At 45.1% G+C, this 22,775-nt stretch overlaps 1 protein-coding gene across 2 annotated transcripts in view; it reads right to left on the reverse strand.

The window, feature by feature from the left end:
- The window catches only part of LOC143021046 (F-box only protein 9), a 36,877-nt gene continuing 14,102 nt past the window's right edge, over positions 1 to 22,775 (reverse strand). For both annotated transcript variants that reach the window (XM_076178242.1, XM_076178241.1), the window contains 5 exons: positions 18,117 to 18,280; positions 17,530 to 17,718; positions 10,904 to 11,000; positions 2,735 to 2,872; positions 1 to 2,413 (listed from right to left, as the gene is read on the reverse strand). In XM_076178242.1, coding sequence (XP_076034357.1) covers positions 2,219 to 2,413; positions 2,735 to 2,872; positions 10,904 to 11,000; positions 17,530 to 17,718; positions 18,117 to 18,280 — 783 coding nt within the window. In that variant the 3' untranslated portion in view covers positions 1 to 2,218. The remainder of the gene's footprint in view (positions 2,414 to 2,734; positions 2,873 to 10,903; positions 11,001 to 17,529; positions 17,719 to 18,116; positions 18,281 to 22,775) is intronic.

The following is a 22,775-nucleotide window of genomic DNA, read 5'->3' on the forward strand; positions in this document are numbered from 1 at the left end:
ATATTCTTTAAGATTTCTTTGAAAGGAACTGGTCATACTTTGAGGAGCAAATGTATTATGTGGGTATCAGGCCAGCAGAGCAATAAGGCAATTTTTCGCAATTCACAGACGAAAACCTACTACATATTTTTGTTTTTTCTTTATAGCAAACCCAGTTTACACATTTTTGTACACATATTCAAACCCACATATACAGATATATATATATACTGCTCTCTGGCCCAATCTTCCTATTAACCCCTTCAACCCAATGACATACCTCAGAGATTTTGTTCAGGTTAAAAAAAAATTCATTCAGTTGCGAGATATCCCTCAGACTGAATGATAAGTCTCCTTCTGTCAGCCCCATTAACTCACTGACATACTTTTAGTATTATGACAGATCAAAGGCAAATTTCTTCATTCATCCAAGAGTCTGCCCTCAGATTGAAGAGATTAAATTACAATATTTTGAGGTGAAGCCATCCACCAAAAATATATAATTCATCTGTGAGATCACCTCTAATAAAGTATTCATTACAATACTTTTTTTTATATAGAACCAAAAACACATAGTGTACACAGCTCTCAATGTTAATTCTAAAACATTGTTCCAAATAATAATAATAATTACAATAATGATAAAAAAAAATCCTAATTTCACAGTACTACATGTAGAACTTGCCCATCAAAACACCAATAACATGTCTACCTCTGAGAGAGGAATATGCAATTTTTAAGGAACACCCTCTGAGAGAACAACATGGGCTGAACATTGCTCTACCAACTTGCACACCTCATCTCCAAAACCTTCTGAATCCTAATTCCTGCACCTATGTAAATGGAGTATATGACATGGGCAATTAAATGCTCACACATATTGTGTACTTTGCCAGAAACCATGGTACAGTTATTAACAAAAGTACCGCAGCCTCAATTGCATGAAACAATGGGAATCATTCAGCAGACTTACAACCTACAGCAGTTGTACATGAAAATGCCAAAGATTTTAGCACATTTTCTGTTCCATTACAAATGGGGTATCATTGCATATGATGACAACTGTACACATAAAATTGGCTTCTGACCTGTCAAGCACCAGTTGGGAACAATTTGCCTCTTCCCACCTATGACCAGCTACAACTTCTGACAACAACCTGTGTTGCCAGCTCGTGTTGAGGACAGCAAACCCAAAGTACACAAGCATGTATACGGTGAATGAGAATCACAGGATTTCTGATAAAGCTTTTCACAATATGATGTGATAGAGGCTGGATGGCCACCTCGTACGAAAATGCATAGTTGTGTTGTGTATCTGCTTGTATTTGGGGATTTGTACACTAAGTAATGACACAAGTAGCACTGCACATTCATGGCATGCTATAGTGCAAGTTGGTCAACCTTATTTAAACATAATATAACACACTGTTCAAGAACTGCGCTGTAGATGGAGGAAAAAATCTACTTGCACTACAAAGTTCTTGTTTATAAACAAATAATGCTCCCATTACTTGTGGGTTGCTCTCTTAAACTTGTGCTCTGTTCTTCCGCAAACCCATCGAGTGCTGTGTGCATTAGAAAAGGAGGAAATTGAAGAACAAGAATATGGAGGAGAAGGTGAAGGAGGAAAAGGAAGAAGAGATGATTAAGTTCACCAAATACAACCAAGAGTTTACTAAATTCTATTGACAGACAAACACTTGCTAGGCAAGGTTGATTCTACAACTGCTATGAGATCTAAATAAACATTTCAATATACCATATCAACCATCAAATCTGAACAAATCATACTATTACAACCAATTCAAATGTTACTGGAAACAAAAATTTTTGTCAAGTGATTCTTGGTCTTATTTACAACTCCCAAAATCACAGTAAAATACACCACAGTATCATTCAATCTAAACATCTAAAATCTTAAATAAATCTTGTATATATTTATCTTGTTTGTTTTCATATACTTCTTCATATCAACTTTTTAAGAACTGGTTAACTATAACTTATATAAAATCAAAGTCAAACATTTATATTTGTATATAACTTATATAAAATCAAAGTCAAACATTTATATTTGTTATCAATAACAATGTTAAAAGGGTAACAATAATAAAATCTGGGAACAGAGGAAAAAAATGAGAGAAGAGAATCAGATGAGAGAATTTTGGAGATACTAAAATAAATAAAAATATTTTGGCAATACACATGGGGTATTGAGGAAAAAAAAAAAAAAAAAAAAAAATTACGGCAGTGGCTTATCACTTTCTGATGCATAGCTTCGGACCCTTGAGAAGTTCAGCGGAGGAAAGTTGTCTACATCTGACACATCCACTTTAGACACACTTTGGACATCACTGAAATATCGGGAGACGATTGTGTAGTGGCACCAATGCATCTGCCAGTGGTGCCTATCCCGTACAGGTCGAATCTCCAATTCCTGCAATAAGGTATTGATGATGATTTAGTTTAATGTCTTGAACTCCCCCTATCAGGAGGCTAAGACAGTACCCCTTACAGAGGACTTTGTAGCATGGAATTTAATTAGCTATGCCCTTGGTCCAACCTGCTGGTGGCTGAGTTCAAACTGCCATCACCTCAAACTGTGCTGCAAGTAGCAACGCTCTAACCCACTTGGCCAATGATTGTACAAAATAATAATGTTGGAAAAAATTATATAAGAGATGAGAGGAGACTAGGAAAGAAGAGTTAATTACATTATGTCTTCCAAAATACACTTGAAAACAGAAATAGTACTTACAATTTGGAATGTTGTATCAGCAACATCAGTTGTCCCATTTCTGTTCAGCGGTCCACGTTTGCGGTTTGATTTCTTGTTACTGCGCTTAAACAGTAGGGATACATATGATCCATGAATCCTAAAATGACCCTTAAGTACCTGAAGTTCAAAAATCAGTGAAAATTAATGGAATATTTTTCTTTATCAGTCGTTTTTCCTATCAATAGGATACTCAGATCTCTAAACTGGGTCCATGAGTTATATTAACTTGTACTGTATTTCCTCCTCCTTCTTTTTTTTTTTTTACAAAAAAGATCTAACAATCTGAAAATGCTCCCCTTTCCTCCTCCTCCTCCTACTTTTCCCCCTTATAAGGGGGGTAGCTAAAAACAAAGGCATAAAAACCACTCCCACCCATTCCATCCCTAATACACTCCACTCCCCTCCACCCTCTTATCTTAGCACCTCCTGGATGACGGGTCATCCCTGCATCTTGTCCACTGCCCTGGGTCAGAAGCAGTGTCGCAAGACACAGCACATCCACAGCAAGGCCACTTCATTAAATCAGCGACCCTCCCTCTCCGTCCCCTCCTGCCGAAAAGGAGAAGACGGGGAGAAATCCCTTCAGGCTGTGTCAAATTTTTCTCACACATACTACCTCACCCCCCATCCCCCACCCATTCCACCTCATGCATCACAGCATCATCCATATACAACCATTCTCCATTCACCCCTGTCTTCTATCCTCTCCCGTCCTACCTCAACACATTCCCCTCTTCCCCATAGCCCCTTTTACCCCATCCATCCATCTCATCTTAGATCGCCCCTCATGTTCACTTCTTCCACATCTGCCTTCCACACCTCTTTTACTAGTCTTTCTTCACTCATTCTTTCCATGTGTCCAAACCATCCCAATACTCATTCATCCACCCTATCTACCTACACCCTTTCCACCCCCGTTCTCCTCCTCACCTCATTTCTCACTCTATCTAGCCTAGTAACCCCTATCATACTTCTCAGACACCTCATCTCAAACATATTCAAACTCCTTCTCTCTTCCTCTCTTATATTCCATGTTTCTGCCCTATACAGTGTTGTCGGCACAATCACTCCTTCATACAATCTCCTCTTAACATCCATTCCCAAATATCTATTTCTCATTACACTTTTTAATTCACCAAGGCATTTACTTGCTTCTCTCAATCTACACTCTTCCTCCACCTCCACTCCTCCCTTTCCTGCCACATTCACACCTAAGAATCTAAAACTATCCACTTCCTCCAGTCTCTCTCCCTTAATGCTCACTTCCAGTCTGCTGCCACCTTAACCCCTTGTAATCTTATCACCTTACTTTTACCCACAATTATCTTCAACTTCCTTCTTTCACACACTCTCCCAAACTCTGTCACTATTTCCTTAATCCCTCCTCTGATCCTGCTACAAGTGCAGTGTTGTCCGCAAACTACAGCTGGCTCACCTCCCACTTTTCTCCATTTTCTTTAACCATCTCCTTTCCCTGACCCACCACCCTTGCATTTACCTCTCGCACCACCCCATCCATGTATAAATTGAACAGCCAGGGCGACATAACACATCCCTGACGTAGTCCCACCTTTACCTCAAACCACTCACTCTCTCCATTTCTAATCCTGACATACTCTCTACTTCTCTCATAAAAATTCTTGACAGCTCCTAAAGGCTTTCCTCCTATCCCATATATCTGCAAAACCTCCCACAGTGCCTTCCTGTCTACCCTGTCATAAGCCTTTTCCAGACCCATAAAAGCCCAAAAAACATCCTTACCTTTTCCTATAGCTTTCTCACATATCTGTCTTACCACAAAAATCTGATCTACGCAACTTCTACCTGTCCTAAACCCACACTGTTCCTCACCAATTACTCCCTCTGTTCCTCTCCTAATCCTCTCATCAAGACCCTCCCATAATCCTTCCCAACTACACTCAACAGCCTAATCTCTCTGAAACTACTACACACACTTGTCCCCTTTTCCCTTGTAAAGTGGCACTATACAGGCACTCCTCCAGTCCTCTGGCACTCTACCCTTTCTTAAATAAACTACTACTACTACTACAAAAAAAAAGAATGGGGCATCCCTGTACCCTGCCCAATACCCTGGGTCAGAAACAATCCAGCAAGACACAGCACATCCACAACAAGGCCACTTCACTTAATCACTGACCCCCCCCCCCTCTCTGTCCCCTCATGCAGAAAAAGAGATGGGGAGAAATCACTTTGGGCTGCGTCAAAATGTCATTCATACACAACCACTCCCTACATCCCCCAGCCAAATGGGACAGAGGGGTGGGGTGGGGGTGGGGGAGTTGCCGATTTAATGAAGCAGCCTTGCTGTGGATGTACTGTGTCTTGCAACACTGCTTCTGACCCAGGGCAGTGGACGAGATGCAGGGATGACCCATCATCCAGGAGGAGCCAAGAAAAGTGGGAGGGGGTGGATGGGTGGAGTGTGTGGGGATGGGTGAGAGTGGTTTTTATGCCTTTGTTTTTTTGGCTACCTCCCTTGTAAGGGGGAAAAAGCCTTTGGTATATGTATGTATGTACCTTTTGCTAAAACTTTCTCACATATCTGCTTTACCACAAAAATCTGAACCACGCAACCCCTACCTTTCTTAAACCCACACTGTTCCTCACCAATTACTTCCTCTGTTGCTCTCCTAATCCTCTCAATTAAAATCCTCCCACATGCCTTCCCAACTACACTCAACTACACGTCTACGTCGTGGGACCACCCCCCAACCCCAAGAGTTGGGGGCCAAACAGCAGCAAATACCCCTGGCCATCAGCTCTACGCAGATGGCACCGATCCCCAAGGAGGAGCTACGCCTACCTGGGGGAGTACCACAATCCTTTTTTTTTTTCCAACACACAATGTTACGTTTTTTCTGCACTGAGGGGTCATTTTCCGGCGATCACCCCTCTTCTTCTACTTTTAGCCGGAGATGTAGAGAGCAATCCTGGGCCCACCACAAAATACACATGCCCAACATGCTCTAAACCCATTACTTCGAGCAGACAGACAAAGGGCTCAGTTCAGTGCAATATGTGCAAAAACTGGGCCCACCTCACTTGTACAACACTTGCTGACACAAACCAATACACAAACACTTGGACATGTTCTACCTGCCCTCCAGTAACCCCAATCCCACCTCCCCAACCACAGCCAACACCCTTACCCACTCCCAATTTCCCTTTGCCCTTACCCCCGATTAGTACTCCCCTTCCTTTGTCCCCGATCTCTCCTTTCCCCCCCTCTGACCCAGATCCTACACCTTCCCCACTACCACCCCAACCTCAACCCCAAACGGCAACATACAACACATACAAAACACACAACATCAACATATTACAACACAACATTGACGGTATAAACACTAAAAAACATGAACTTGAACACTTTCTTAAACAACACAACATACACATTGCAATTCTACAAGAAACAAAATTAAGACACTCACACAAAACACCGTCATTTCATAATTACACCACCATCAGACAAGACCGGACTGACGGCAATGGCGGTGGACTCATCACCCTGATCCACCATTCCATCTGTTTTGTGGACACAAGTGCCACAACCAAAATTCTCCTCCCTACCACAGATAACACAACAGAAACCCAATCCATTCGTATCCGCACAGGCAACAATTCAACACTAACAATAGTTAACATGTACATTCCCCCCCAATCATCCCCCACAGTTCCAAACACCTTCAGACCTCAACTCAGCCAACTAACCTCAATCCCCAACCTGATCATGGGTGGTGACTTCAACGCCAAGTCGTCTGCCTGGTTTGTCGACAACCCTGACACAGACAGAGGGCTTGATATACAGACTCAATTCGACTCATTGACTATCATGAACAACATGCATAATCATACACATATCCCATACCAAGCCCTCTACACTCCCTCCTCTCCTGATATCACCTTTTGCTCCCCCTGCCTAACCCCAACAACATCATGGAGAGTGGTCGGAGCCCTTGGTTCTGACCACCTTCCAATCATCATCACCACCAAAACAAGATGCACCCCAGCTGGCCACAGACACACTTACACCAATTACAAGAGAGCTAACTGGGAAGCCTTTAATGAAGAGACAGAACAACATTTTGAAACACTTAACAGTACACCAATCACAAATATAAACAATGCTGTGCACGCTTTTAATACAATCATACAAAACGCAGACAAGAGATACATCCCTAGAGGCAACAGAAAATCACACAACCCCAACTTCACACAAGAAATCCAAGGCCTCATCAGACAACGTGACACACTTAAACACGATACCCCCACACCTATCCCTCAAAACATAGCAGACCAAATACAAACACTAAACACTGTGATTGCCAATAAAATACATGAACAAAAAACACAAAATTGGCAAAACTTTATCAATACACTTGATCACAAAACAAACACCAGCAAATTGTACAAAACACTCAACAGCATCACACTATCCAACACTAACACTACACGCTCTCACGCAGCAATAATCACAACAACAGATAATCTACCCTCAAACAGACAACAAGCAAATGCACTCATACGTCATTTTGCACAGACGAGCCATCTTACATCTCACCCTGACGACCGACGCACCATTCGACGTAAGAAAGACTTTCCCACAGACTCAGACTATACACCCTTCATAGACAGTCAGACAAAACTCATAATGCATAGTCTCAAGCACTCATCTGCCTGTGGCCCTGATAACATAAGCAACATCCACCTAAAACACATTGGACCACAAGGTATACACGCACTCACAAACATTGCAAACTACAGCTATTCACACAACACAATACCCGACATCTGGAAGCATGGTAAAATAATCACCATTCCAAAACCGAACAAAGACCCAACAATCCCAACATCGCACCGCCCAATCACACTTCTCTGCACCCCCTCTAAAGTCATTGAACGCCTAATACTTAAACTTGTCACACCATATATTCCCCTTGCTGACTCACAACACGGTTTTAGGCCACTACACTCCACAAACACTCTTCTGACAAACCTCACACAAAGAATTTTAGATGGCATCAATTCAAATAGGCCCCACCACAGAACACTTCTTATAACATTGGACATTAGTAAAGCTTTTGATGCTATCCCCCGCCACAACCTAACAAATAAAATATATAACACAGACATGCACAATAACACCAAAAGATGGCTGGCCAATTATCTGGCAGGCAGGAATGCTCATGTGTCATATAATGGCCAATCATCGCACATCAGAAACATTAAGAACGGAGTACCACAGGGCTCAGTTCTATCCCCCACATTATTTAATCTATACATGCATGACTTACCCACGCCAGACACCTCAGAAATACAAATCTCTTCCTACGCAGACGACATAACAATCACATGCACACATCGTAACACAGACAAAGCTGCAGAAATAATCCAGCCTTACCTTGACACACTCAACACATGGTTCATCACAAACAGACTCAAAATAGCTCCAACCAAATCTACAGCAACACTTCTCACCAACTGGACAAAAGAACACAAATACATACCTCATCTCTACATCAACAACACTCTAATACCACACACAAACACACCGAAAATTCTTGGTGTAACATACGATACATCCATGTCTTTCAAACAACACCTCACAAACATAAAAAACAAATGCACACCTAGACTTAACGCACTTAAGTCAATCACTGGAACAACATTTGGACAAAACAAAGAAACTAATATAACAATATACAAACAATGCATACGCTCAGTGATGAATTATGCGAGTCCTGCATGGGCTCCTAATCTCAGTGAGACACACCACAACACCCTTCAAATCATACAAAACAAAGCCCTAAAAACAATTACAGGCTGCACAAATACATCACCTACAGACCATTTACACCATGAAACAAAAGTCCTCAAAGTCAAGGACCACCTCGACATGAGAGGCACACAAACACTTGCTGCAGCCACCACAAACACATCACACCCGCTACACTACATAGCAGAACACCCACACACACCAAGAAACATTAAAACTACACCCAAAGACCTTTATTACACACAGATACTCTCTTCTCTTCCTCCACAACCACCAAATACCAGCCTCCGGAAACATATTCATAATCATATCACTCACCGCTCCATTAACACACTGAAAGACAACACACTGCTGCATGCCAGACCCCCTGATATCCACCCTTCTGAATCCTCTCTCCCACGTAAGGACAGAGTCCACTTGGCCAGACTGCGATGCGGTCACCACCCAGCACTTCTAAGCTACCAGAAGAGGCTGGACGACCGTGTTGTGAACAGCTGCCCAGGATGTAACACTTCACCCCATACCATACAACACATAATGGAAGACTGCATTATACACAATCATGCACGCAAACAACACAACATACGCTCTATAAAGGATTTGTGGGAAAACCCAGTTTCGGCTGTGGCCTTCCTTGAGGAGACGGGACTGCTCGGACAGACAGTCTAGGGAACGACAACAACAACAACAACACTCAACAAACTGATCCCTCTGAAATAACTACACTCACATTTGTTCCCCTTTCCCTTGTAAAGTGGAACCAGTCCTCTGGCACTCTACCCTCCCTTAGGCACACATTAAACAGCCTCACTAGTCAGTCCACTATTAGTGTACCTCCCTTCTTCAGACAGTATGCATTACACCCATCTAACCCAAGTGCCTTACCTACTCTTATCATTTTCAAAAGTATTTGCACCTCTTTTCTTATTTCTCCTCCATTTTCCTCTCCCATCACCATCAGTAAAATATCATCATAAGATTTGTCAGTATAATAAAAGAGTAGATATATTAAGTAAGCTTACTTGCTAATTAAATTAGCCTATTTATGCAGAAAATTCTTTTATCTCTCTGGGTGGGCACTGTCTACCTTGCCTAACTAGACGGCATATAGTACTGACAAATCTTTTGACAGTATTTTCCTCCATAAAATCACCAACTGCCACCAAGTAATTACTGATGGTAAGTACATACATACATACATATACCTAGGCTTCTTCCACCTTACAAGGGAGGTAGCCAAAAAGGAAAAGGCATAAAATCACTCCCACCCATTCCATCCCTGAATACACTCCACTCCCCTCCACCCTCTCTCTCATCTTAGCACCTCCTGGATGACGGGTCATCCCTGCACCTTGTCCACTGCCCTGGGTCAGAAGCAGTGTTGCAAGACACAGCACATCCACAGCAAGGCCGCTTCATTAAATCGGCGACCCCCCCCTCTCCATCCCCCATGCATAAAAGGAGAAGACGGGGAGAAATCCCTTCGGGCTGCATCAAATTTTGCTCACACATACTACCTCACCCCCCATTCACCCGTCCATTCCACCTCATGCATCACATCATCATCCATATACAACCATTCTCCATTCACCCCTGTCTTCTGTCCTCTCCCGTCCTTCCTCAACAGACATTCCACTCTTCCCTAAAGCCCCCTTCACCCCATCCATCCACCTCATCCTAGGACGTCCCCTCATGTTCACTCCCTCCACATCTGCCTTCCATACCTCTTTTACTAGTCTTTCTTCACTCATTCTTTCCATGTGTCCAAACCATCCCAATACTCTTTCATCAACCCTATCTCCCAACTACCTTTCAGTCCACCTGGCCAGACTGCGGTGTGGCCACCACCCAGCACTTCTAAGCTACCAGAAGAGGCTGGATGACCGCATTGTGAACAGCTGCCCAGGATGTAACACTTCACCCCATACCATACAACACATAATGGAAGACTGCATTATACACAATCATGCACGCAAACAACACAACATACACTCTATAAAGGATTTGTGGGAAAACCCAGTTTCAGCTGTGGCATTCCTTGGGGAGACGGGACTGCTCGGACAGACAGTCTAGGGAACAACAACAACAACTCCCTTTCCACCCCTGTTCTCCTCTTCACCTCCTCATTTCTCATTCTATCTAGCCTAGTAACCCCCATCATACTTCTCAGACACCTCATCTCAAACACATTCAAACTCCTTCTCTCTTCCTCTCTTATGTTCCATGTTTCTGCCCCATACAGTGCTGTTGGCACAATCACTCCTTCATACAGTCTCCTCTTAGCATGATGGCATGTGCCTGATACATATCAAATGACTCTATATTACTGAAAGACCTATACATGATCTTACCTGTGAGTGTCTGACTTCAGAGGACTTCAGATGTGCAACTATTGTGGAAGGCTCCTCAGAGGTAGTCAGCATGAGCACTATACCATCAGGCAAGAACCTATTTGGTAAACAGAGAATTTCAATAGCATCATAAGGAGGAAAAGGAGATGGAGAAGGTAAGAATAGGAATGAGCAAGAAGGGATGATATGGTCATATGCAGATAACCACGGAAGCCATATAAGGCTGTTTTCAGAATGTCTGTCAAGCAAGCAAAAATTTGTGAGGGTGAAAAAGTGTATTTTTAGTATTATCTAACCAATAACAAATGCTTGTATCCTAGAAAATATTGTATAGAAGAGGAAAAGGATAAATTTCAGGGGATAGTAAGACAGAGGGATAGAAAAGTGGAGAAAAAGACTAGTAAACAGTTTATGGAAAGTATAAGTGGATGAAGCGAAGTTAAAGCAATGAATAAGGTGTGATAGGGCAAGAGACACAAAAAGAATTTTTGTAGAGCAAGGAAAAGGAAGTGCAAAAACTAAGAGTTAATAAAGAGTGGTTGTAAATGGATGAACAATGTGATCCAGAAGGATGCTCTTTTTGTTTCCATTGGATAAGGAGGGTGGGGATAGAAGGGGAGGGAAATACTATATAATGAAGCAGTGGGGGTGTTTGTCGAGGGCTAATAATACACACTGTAGGTTCTTAAATACATTCAGCCTTAAACGATAATACAGTTACAAGAAGATACACTAGAATAACATAGTCAAATACTCCCATGCGTAACTCCGCATCCCTCTTTCGTACCTCACTCACACACTGTCGATAAGCACGTAAGCATGCCTAAGGCCCCACACCTCCCTTCCCACTTTCGCGCCCGCAGACTTTAGTCTCGGGCGGACAATCTGCACTGGAGTCTCTTGGAGTGACGCAAATCAGCAGGTGGGTCCTCGCTATGGGCCTCGTGTGGATGGGAAGGGGTGCAGGTGACAGGGCGCAATAAGTGGCGGTTACGTTGCAACACATGGCCACTTGTGGCGCGTATTTCATAGGTCCTGGCTTTGCCAACGTGCATGACAATGCCGACCTTGTCCCAGCGGTGGGTCTTCGGGTCCTGGAGCTGAATGTGCTGGCCGACGTGCAGCCTGGAGAGTTCACGTGCATGGCTGTCATACCGAGCTGCAGCATCCTTGGCCTGGGTTGCTGCGCGGCGGTCGCATTCCTCCGCTTTGGTCTGCCACTCCGTGGAGAAAGCATCTGGGTGGGCCGGAACGCAGGAGCGGAGGGGGTGGCCATATAACACCTGAGCTGGGGAACGACCAGTGAAGTTGGGAGTATTCCGAAGTTCCAGGAGGCCTCAGTCAAATTCCTGGCAATCTATGTTGCCTGAAGGGGCTACCTTGAGGATGAGATGCTTGATGGCCTTCACAGCGGCCTCGGCATGGCCATTGGATTGCGGGTAGTGAGGTGATGTGACAATGTGTCGCACACCCCATCGTGCTGCAAAGCTCCTGAACTCCTGGCTGGTGAACTGGGGGCCTCCGTCTGTTCGCAGCGAAGAGGAACACCAACCTCCCGGATGTAGTTACAGAACATGCGGATGGTGTTGGACGACGTCGTATCGCCTTTGCAAGGGACGACCACAGGCCAGTCGGAGAGTCTGTCAGCGATGACAAGGAATGACTTGCCTGCAACAGAGAAGAAGTCCGCTGAGACTGACTCAAAGGGCATTGTTGGGTGGTCGTCGCTGAGTATGGGTTCCTTCTGCTGGCTAGGTTGGAGATACTGGCAGGGTTCGCATGACTGGACCGTGTTTGCAATGTCCGAATTGATGCCTGGCCAGAAGACAGTTTGACCTGCCCGGCATTTTGTTGCCTCCACGCCCCTGTGGCTATCATGAAGACGGGCCAGGATGCGGCGGTGAAGGGCGTTAGGGACCACAATTCTCATGCCGTAGAGGACGAGGTCACCATCGGCATGGAGGTTATCCCGAATTTTCCAGTATGGGAGCAAGGGCCTAGGAAGGGCATAGCGGTCCGAGGGGAATCCAGACGTCACACAGTGATGCAATTGGATGTAGTCTGGGTCGGTCCTAGCTGAGTCACATAACTCCTCCAGAGTCCTATCTTCATCTACGTGGGACTCTGTCACAGCTCTCACCGTGGCTATCGTATGGAGAGATGCAATGGAGTCGGTGCAGAGTGTGTAGTCTTCAGCCACTGGGTAGCTCACTGGGGCACGGGATAGGGCGTCCGGGGTGCGAAGATCCTTTCCGGCATGCCATACCGCTATGAAGATGTATGGGGACACCTTCTCCTTCAGGCGCTGGAGACGTGGGTTCTCCACCGTGTCTAAAGTGTAGCTGTTCAGGATGGGAACCAGGGGGCGATGGTCGGTCATCAACGTAAAATTCTGTAGTCCCATCAAGTAAAATTTGCATTTGAACATCACCCAGACAGCGGCAAGTAATTCTAACTCAATGGTGGCATATCTAGTCTCCGCCTCCGTCAAGAAATGGGAACCGCATTGGATTAGGCGTAGGCGTCCGCTGCCGTGGTCCTGTAGTAATGCAAAACCAATGTCGTTAAGCCAAGAGGCATCCTTCTGGAGGATAGTTGTCAGGGTTGGATCAAATGAGGCGAGGACTGGGGGGGGGGGGGTCGATGAGGGCGGCTTTCACCCTTCGGAATGCCTCGTCATGATCCGGTGTCCAGAGAAATTGTCTCTTAGGGCTCATCAGGGGCCGGAGAGGTTGGGCAGCTGTGGATATCTCCGGGGTGAATTCAGCCAACTGGTTAACGAGACCCATAAAGGACCTAAAGTCTGTCAAATTTGCAGGAGTTGGAAAGTCCCTGATAGCAATCACTTTGTCTTGGTCAGCAGTGATACCTGCCACTGACAATGTGAATCCGCAGAAATCCACCTTAGGCACGGCGACCTTAAATTTGTCCTTATTAATGGTAATGCCAAACTCACGACCTCTGGTGAGGACTTGGTGGATGTGGGTAAGGTGAGTGGTGTAGTCGGCATCGTAAAGGAGGATGTCGTCCACCACTTTAACGCAATTCTTGACACCTTGCAGTGCAATGTCACCTCGTAGGCAATAGGCATCACCTGTTGCTGCAAATCCCATTGGTCCTCTGCAATATTGGAATCTACCATGTGGAGTTATAAAGGTGGTAAGGTGTCTGTCCTCTTCGGCGAGTTCGATCTGCCAGTAGCCACAGAGAGCGTCCATGGTCGTGAAGTAAAAAGCTGAGGTCGGTACGCTACGTACAGTATCAAAGGGTGTGGGCGACGGATGGGGTGGGCAAGCCACCTGGGCGTTAAGTTTGGACAGATTCGTCGTGATCCTCACACCTCCATTTGGTTTAGCTACGGCAACAAGTGGGTGGCACCATTCTGAAGGTTCGTCGCCAGCCGGTCGAATAATCCCTTGAGAGACCATGGACTCGAGCTCGTCCTTGACGTGGTCTCTGAAACCCAGGGGAATTTGCTGGGGTGTGTGGATTGCAGAAGGCACAGCATTATCCTTCAGGTGGATTCCCATTGGTGATCCCACCATGGGCTTAAGTGGTGTGGACTGAAGAGCTGCTTTAGCCACCAGAACGCTTAAACTCCTTCATGTCTGAGGGTGGTGTGGAGGCAGAGAATGGGAGTTCCACACACTTCTTAACGTGCTTCACTTCCAATATTGGCTTAGGGAATTCCTTGGGAATGATGGCCAATGCTTTGCAGTGGCTGAAGGAGAGGAGTGGGGTCTGGATGTCCTTGTGTACTCGGATCTGAGCAGAGCACGACCACTTACGTAAAGTAAGGGTAGCCATGAGCGTGCCAATGGCAGGAGTCATTTCAGATCCGTCGGCTGTGAGTGTGGTGGTCTGCGGGGAAGCGTGTAGTTTCCTTGTTGAAATGGAAAGGTTTCTCAAGTGCTGTGGTCCTATCACAGTGATATCCGCACCGGTGTCTGGGATCATCTGCAAGTATGACGATTTACCACCGTATGTGATAAGGACGCTGACGTGTTGAGGCACCGCAGGGCTGGGGCTAGGAGACATCACTCGACGGCAGGACGGCTGTGGGGCTGTCAGGTGTTCCGAAACATGTCCACCGCCAGAGACCGGAACACCTCGCTTGTGTTTCTGACGGGTCTCCTGCTTGCAATAAGTGTCGAAGTGACCAATACGGGAAAAGCGGCGGCACTGGGTCTTGCTAGCGGGACATTTGATCATGGAAGGAAAGTGTCCCTGCCGACCACAGTTGCGGCAGGTAGCCTGAGCCGCAGGGCATGCTCCTGGCTCATGGTGCCTAGCACAGCACTGGCATGGGTCCGTTGCCTTCGATGTCGGTTGCTTAGGGGTTTGCCGGAGGAAATTTTTCTGCTTCTTCCTTCTTTGGTGGTGGGTCAATGCTCTTACTTGTGCAGGATGGGCACGAATATCAGACGTAGCACACCTGGCTGCTTCATAGGAGCGGCATGTATTGACCATGTCCTGCAGGGAGCACTTGTCGTCCAGGGATATGAGTCGCTGAATCAACTCATCATCCCGAACGCCCATAATAATCACCGACTTCAACTGAGTCTTCGCAAACTGGCGATTTACCAGGGCATATGTCGATCTCCTCAGCACTGCGACGCAACCTTACGTAGAAATCTGCAAATGTTTCGCCTTCCATCTGCCTGCAGCTAAGCAACCCCTCCTGTGTCTTGCCTCGTTCCGCAAGCCCTTGATGTATACTTCCAGAGCAGCGACCACCTCATCGACGGTATTGTCTGTAGAGGGTGGTATTTGCAGGGTATGCTCTAGGACACGTTGTGTTTCAAGGGTGAGACACATGAATAATTGTATGAGCTGCTTCTCATGGGGTAAGCAATACAGGTCCATGGTACCATAGTCTTGCCAACGTCACTTCCATTCGCGGAACAATTGGTAGGTGGAATCTGGTTTAAGCGGAGGTGGCGTCTGGGCATTGGCCTTTTGAGTGGGTGGAGGGAGCAGGGGCTGACGATGACAGCTGTCATCGGAGGCTGCAGGGTGGTCCTCTCGGGGAGAGTGAGCGGGTTGCCGTTGCAGGTTTATCAATTTGAGCAGGGCTTCAAATCTAGCCTGGTCTTCTCGTCGTCTGCATTCATCTTCTGCTAACCTCGTCTCTTCAATCCATTTCACGAGGGAAAGCATGTCGGTCGGTGTGGTCGTTGGGAAGGATGCGGCCTGTTGCTCATTGGAAAAATCTGGCTGCATCTCTTCCTCCTCCTGCTCGAGTGCTCCTGAACGAGTATTAGGCATTTCGCTAGAATAGAGCTAATAGTGTGGGCCCATAATGCACGGATGAGTACCCGTAAGCGAGCGGTTACCTGGGGCCCAGTTGGCCTGCGGGCGTGTTAGCGAGGGGAAGTGTAACGCCACATCCCGCCAATGTTCAAATACAAGCGTCTCCTACCGACAAAGAGGCAGCAAGATTTTCACAAACACCACTCACAATGCACTGCGACACTATACACTATACGGGGAGGCACTATAAACCACACGTGTAGGCACTAGACACCATACGAGGAGGCTCCACGCACATACGCATAATGCATCACATGGATGAGCGCAATATGGCACTGGAGCACTGCCAGTCACTAACAAACCCTTGCATATGATGCCGGTTTTTAGTTTGGAACACTTATGTTTTACGTAAGAGCGTATAACTCTGTCACTGGGACTGCACACTTCCGTGAGCCCTTGTCGCACGCAATTATGATATGTGGGTCACGGTACACCAGAATAATGCAGGTATAGGCTGAGTTCGTTGCGTTGCACTGCCCTGTATGCACTGACAATGTCGCATATCACTGCGCCATGTGTGTGTTGGTCGAGGGCTAATAATACACACTGTAGGTTCTTAAATACATTCAGCCTTAAACGATAATACAGTTACAAGAAGATACACTAGAATAACATAGTCAAATACTCCCATGCGAGTTGCCACATATCGCCATACGGGATATAACTAACCCACAGGGGATAAACCAGCTCCAGCTGTGAAAGTGCTCCATCTCACTGCATCGGTTTTCACCCAAGCAGTGTGAAGGGTGACATGGATGACCCTTCATCCAAGAGATCCTAAGCTGGGGGAGGCAACAAATGGGTTTTGGGTCAGTGAAAAGTGGTTGTGTGATTTAACTTGGCTAACCCTCTCCTGTGGGAATAAGGACGGAGGTTCGCCATATGAGTGGATGTACTGTGTCTTGCTGCATTGCTTCTCACCTGGGCAGTGGGCTGGAGACTGGGACGATCCTTCATTCATGAGAAGCTAAGATGAGAGGGAAACAATGGTGGTGGATGGAAGTGGAATGGGTGGGAATGGGTGTGTGCCCTGGCTACCACCATTATACAAGGAGAAGCCCTTGGTGTATGGACAGACAGAAACACCTTATGTATGAGAAAAGGCCTTATGGTATGTATTTATATCTAACATCATTCCAACAGTTGTCACCGGACTCGAACCCAGGAATTATGTGATTGACATAGTCGTCATTGGCGATTCTATTCATGTATATATAAATAAAATACTCAATAGCTTTGGAGAAGAAAGGAAAGAGAAGAAGAAAAAGAAGTGGCGTGAACTATCACATGTGAAATGCCATCGAGGCGCTCACCTTAAGTATCTGAAATATCGAACCATATGCCATGGCTGGTAGTTCTGGTCCTGAAAACTGCTCTCTCCTGATCGAAAATAAGTAGTTCGACTGATGTAGCAGCCGTTGAAGCGGGGATGAGGTCTCCGTATGAACATGTCTCTCCATGACTGGTACTGTCCTAGACTTCCACAATGAATACCCCATATCCTGAAATCAAAATACCTTTGCTTATAGAAAACATTTATGGCCTGAGAGTGTGCACTATAAGAATAACCATTTACTTAAAATTGAGGAATTGAGGGAAATGAAGAGATATGGGAAGATGGAGGGGGAAGAAGAGAAAAGGAGTGGGAGAGGGAAAGAAAGAGAAAGAGAGTGGGAGAGGGAAAGACAGAGAAAGAGAGAGAAGGGGTGAGAAATGGAAATAAAGGGAGAGTGAAACAACAATATATATATATATACATAGAGAGAGATTGAGAGAGAGAGGGGGGGAGGGGGGAGAGTATATGGGATATTGCAGGTGGATGGGAGAAGAGGTGGAAGTGGATTACACAGTTTTGATACAAGCAACAACCATGACCATTAAAACCCAAGTTCTCACACACCTGGCACAAGCTCTTCTCCAAATGTCTGGGCTTCTGGCAACAAGGTAGAAGCCTCGACAGACAGCAGCTGTCTGTTCCAGAGATCTCATATCCAGGTCACTGCCCACCACCCAGTCAAGGATGTGTTCCAGCATCTCTTTTGGGAGGCATGATATGTGTCCAGCCTGAAGCACAACATGAAGGATTTAATGCTTTACAAGGCAATGAAGACAAAGATTAACAGGTGCACCCTTTGAGTGTCAAAGGGGCTTAAATGAAAAAGAATCGAATTACCTAATGACAGCCACAATATAACTAAATTATTGTATTCAAATGGTTTAATCAAAATCATCTGACAGTAGAAAGAATGATCACAAGGGTAAGTCTTTTTTGTTTTGTAAAAGATATTTGTGGTAAGGCAGATATGTGAGAAAGCTTTAGGAAAAGGTAGGGATTTTTTTTTTTTTTTTTTTGGGGGGGAGGGGCTTTTTGGCAAGATTTTTGTGGTAAGGTAGACATGTGAGAAAGCTGTAGGAAAAGGTAAGGATGTTTTTTGGGCCTTTATACATACATATACCAAAGGCTTCCCCTTACAAGGGATGTAGCCAAAAAACAAAGGCATAAAATCCATTCCCACCCAATCCATCCCCACATCCTCCACTCCCTCCCACCCCCCTCCCTCCCTCTTACGAGGGGTGATCAAAAAGTAATGACAGTGATACCATATATTTTCACGGTACAGAGGTAAATCCAAATAGTGGCCTACATTCCTTCAAAGTACTCCCCTCCTGCCTCTATGCAACGTTCCATCCTCTTTCGCCACTTCATGAAGCACTCACGGTACTCAGAAGCCGATATACCTCGTAGCTCTGAATTGACTGCTCGCGCCAGATCTTGGATGCGATGAAACAGCTTCCCTGCGATCGCACCCTTGATCTTTGGAAACAACCAAAAATCACAGGGAGCAAGGTCAGGCAAGTAGGATGGGTGGGGGAGAAATGTGATCCCCTGCTGCTCCAGGAACTGCACAGTGAGGCAAGCTTTGTGGGGGGCAGCATTGTCATGGTGCAGCAAAAGGCGCGATCGGCGACGGGTTGGTGCAGTCTTGGCCTGATATTCCAGGACTCGAGGAAGGATGTGATCAGTGTAGTACTGGGCTGTGATAGTACACTGTTGAAGCATTACATCCACACACATTGGTCCTTGTGAATTGAAGATGGTGAAAAGGCGCTTCCTGCTGCGAAATCCTTCCTTCAGAATCTGAGGTCGAGGTTCTTCATCACTCAACCACACCATGTTAGACTGCTTGTCTCTGGTGGTGAAAAAAGAAATCCAACACTCATCTCCGGTAGGTACATCTGAGAACCGTTTCGGACCATTTGGCTCGAATTCAGCCAGCCATAGGCGACAAATCCGCACCCGTTCACTCTTCTGCTCTTCCATAAGCAAATGAGGTATCCATCGAGCACACTTCTTCCTCAGCCCTAAGTGTTCATGCACGATGTCATGTGCGCTCCCATAACTGACACCGAGCTCCAAGGATAAGAATCGAAGAGTAACAGTTGGATCTTCGTCAATGATGGCCCGCGCACGGACCGTCGTTGCTTCGGTCTAGCTGCAATTTTCCGGCTGCGAAAGCTCGAATCCAGCGGGAAACAGTTTCCAGTGATGGAGTAGACTCGGGAAAAACTTGCAACAATTCCTCTCTGATCTCCGTTGCTTTTTTCCCCGAGTTTCCACCTTGTGAAGGTGTAGAATCTGCAGCCTTCTTTTGAAAAATCCATGTTTCCGGTTAGAGAGGCAAACCAACAATGACGCAATCGCACAGCGCAACGATAAAATGTAAGCTAGACAAACAGCGACAAGCTCAAACATGTAACAACAGGCAACACTTGCTGCCCTTTGCTCCCCGCCCCCCCAACACTTATAGTCTCTCAGCTACGAGTCCGACTGTCATTACTTTCTGATCACCCCTAGTATGCTCCTCCTGGATAACAGGCCTTTATGGATTTGAAAAGATCCTATAACAGAGTAAACAGGAAAGCACTGTGGGAGCTATTGCAGATATATGGGATATGAGGAAAGCCGTTAAGAGCAGTCATGAGTTTTTACAAGCCTGTGTTAGAATTAGAAATGGAGAGAGCAAGTGGTTTGAGGTAAAGGTGGGACTTGGCCAGGGATGTGTCATGTTGCCATGGCTGTTCAATTTATACATGGATGGGGTGGTGAGGGAGGTGTATGCAAGGGTAATGGGATGGGAACTGGAGATGGTTAAAGAAAATGGAGAAAAATGGGAGATAATCCAGTTGTTGTTTGCTGACGACACTGCACTGGTAGCAGGATCACAAGAGGGATTAAGGAGGTTAGTGACAGAGTTTGGGAAGGTGTGCAAAAGAAGGAAGTTGAAGATAAATGTGGGTAAAAGTAAGGTGATGAGATGTACAAAGGGAGAATGTGGCAGCAAATTGGAAGTGAGTATTAAGGATGAGATGCTGGAAGTGGATAGTTTTAGATACTTGGGGGCAAATGTGGCGGGAAAGAGAGGAGTGGTGGAGGTTGAATGTTGATTGAGAAGCAAGTAAATGCCTTGGGGGATTAAAAAGTGTAATGAGAATTATCATTTGGGAATGTATGCTAAGAGGAGATTGTATGAAGGGGTTATTGTGCTGACAGCACTGTATGGGACAGAAACATGGAACATAAGAGAGGAAGAGAGGAGGAGTTTGAATGCGTTTCAGACGAGGTGGCTATAGGGGTTACTAGGCTGGATAGCACGAGAAACAAAGTGGAAAAGGAGTTGGGAGATAGGGTTGATGAAAGAGTATTGGGATGGTTTGGACACATGGAAAGAATGAGTGAAGAAAGATTAGTAAAAGAAGTGTGGGAGGCAGAGATGGATGGAGTGAACATGAAGGGGTGACCAAGGATGAGATGAATGAATTGGGTGAAAGGGGCATGGGGAAAGAGGGGGATGTCTGTTGGGGAAGGAAGGGAGAAGACAAAAGATAGGGGTGACTGGAGAATGGTTGTGTATGGATGATGCTGTGATGCATGGAAGGGAGTGGGTGGGGGATTGGTGGGGGTTAAAGAGTATGAATGATACTTTGATGCAGCTCGGAGGAAATTCTCAGTCTTCTCTTTTTCTGCATGAGGGGAATGGAGAGGGGGGTCACCAATTAAATGAACCAGCCGTGCTGTGGCTATGCTGTCTTACTTCCAACCCAGGTCAGTGGGCAAGATACAGGGATGACCCATCATCCAGGAGGAGCTAAGAAAAGAGCGAGGGTTGATTGGTGATTAGAAGTGGAGTATGTGGGGATGAAATCAGTGGTAGTTGATTTCTGCCTTTTGACTTTGGCTACCTCCATTGTAAGGGGGAAAGACCCCTTGGTATATGTATGCATTTTTTTTTAAATATATAAACTATGCAACAAACATTTCTACCCAACAAAATGCATCAAATATATTCCTTATACCTTGACAAAAATTAAATACACAGAACAGACTTTGTTTGTTGTACAATGGTACACTGATGAAATCTACCGAAAAGTAAAGGTAGAAACTTATTCTATTTCCAAAATGAGGCAGAATTTCAAGCAAAATTTAAACTGAAATCATGGAATTAAAGGCCTACTACCTTGTAACATGCTCTGTGCTCAAGCACATTCCATTCCGCAAGCATCCATCTGCATGCTTGTGATCCAATTGTAACATTTACTACTCCTAATGTCATCCACTTTATTTCTTTATTGTATCATGTACCTCTCCAAGTAAAAGCCTCTTCTTGCCAACTTCAATTGCAAGACAGTCACAGCAATGTCTATTCCCTGGACAAGGTTGTATGTCCTCATGATTCTTATTGGCCCACATTTAAGTGATACGTGTATCTATCTATTACTTCTCAATGCTCATTGAGTGTGTATATGGCTGGCCAGTCAGCTCAGGGTAATTACTCAATCCTATCAAGTCATTTCTAAGCTACCACACTGAACAGTCAGATCAGTTGGCCAGCATCCTCTACCTGACTTCATCTGTACCACCTTTCCCAGATATAAAGCCAACTTCAACATCATATACCTATCACTCTACCACTCCAATCATGTTGCACAACAACAATGCATGACACATGACTGACTGGAATCCCAAAGCCCCACAATGGCTAGTAAGTCCTTGGGCCCTCTCACAGATCTCTCTGAAATGAAACTTTGAACTATTTTGTATGTGTATTTACTTAGTTGTATTATACAGGAAAGGGAGCTATGCTTGTAGTGACCCATCTTTGTATCTCACAGCATCTAATTTGTTCTTAAATTCTTGTATGGTGTTTACACACATTATTGTTTCATCCAATTTGTTCCAGAACATCCACCACTTTGTGTGGAAAACTATTTTCTTCAGATCTCTTTTGTAACTATCCTTTTGGAGTTTCTTTTCATGTCCCCTTGTTTTTCTTTTATCCCACTTTAATAAGTCTTCTCTGTCAAGGATTTCCATGCCTTTCATGATTCTGTAAATGGCCAATAGATCTCCTCTTTCTCTTTTTTGTTCCAGGGTTGGTAGTTCCAGTTTAGACAATCTTTGTTTGTATGTCAGTTTTGAAAGTGTTGGGGCAATCTTTATTGTTGCTCTTTGGATTCTTTCTAATTTCCTTATATTCTCTTTTGTATTGGGTGTCCATAG

The sequence above is a fragment of the Oratosquilla oratoria genome, chromosome 41, assembly GCF_046742065.1.
Source record: "Oratosquilla oratoria isolate Oo_2021 chromosome 41, ASM4674206v1, whole genome shotgun sequence".
NCBI lineage: Eukaryota > Metazoa > Arthropoda > Malacostraca > Stomatopoda > Squillidae > Oratosquilla > Oratosquilla oratoria.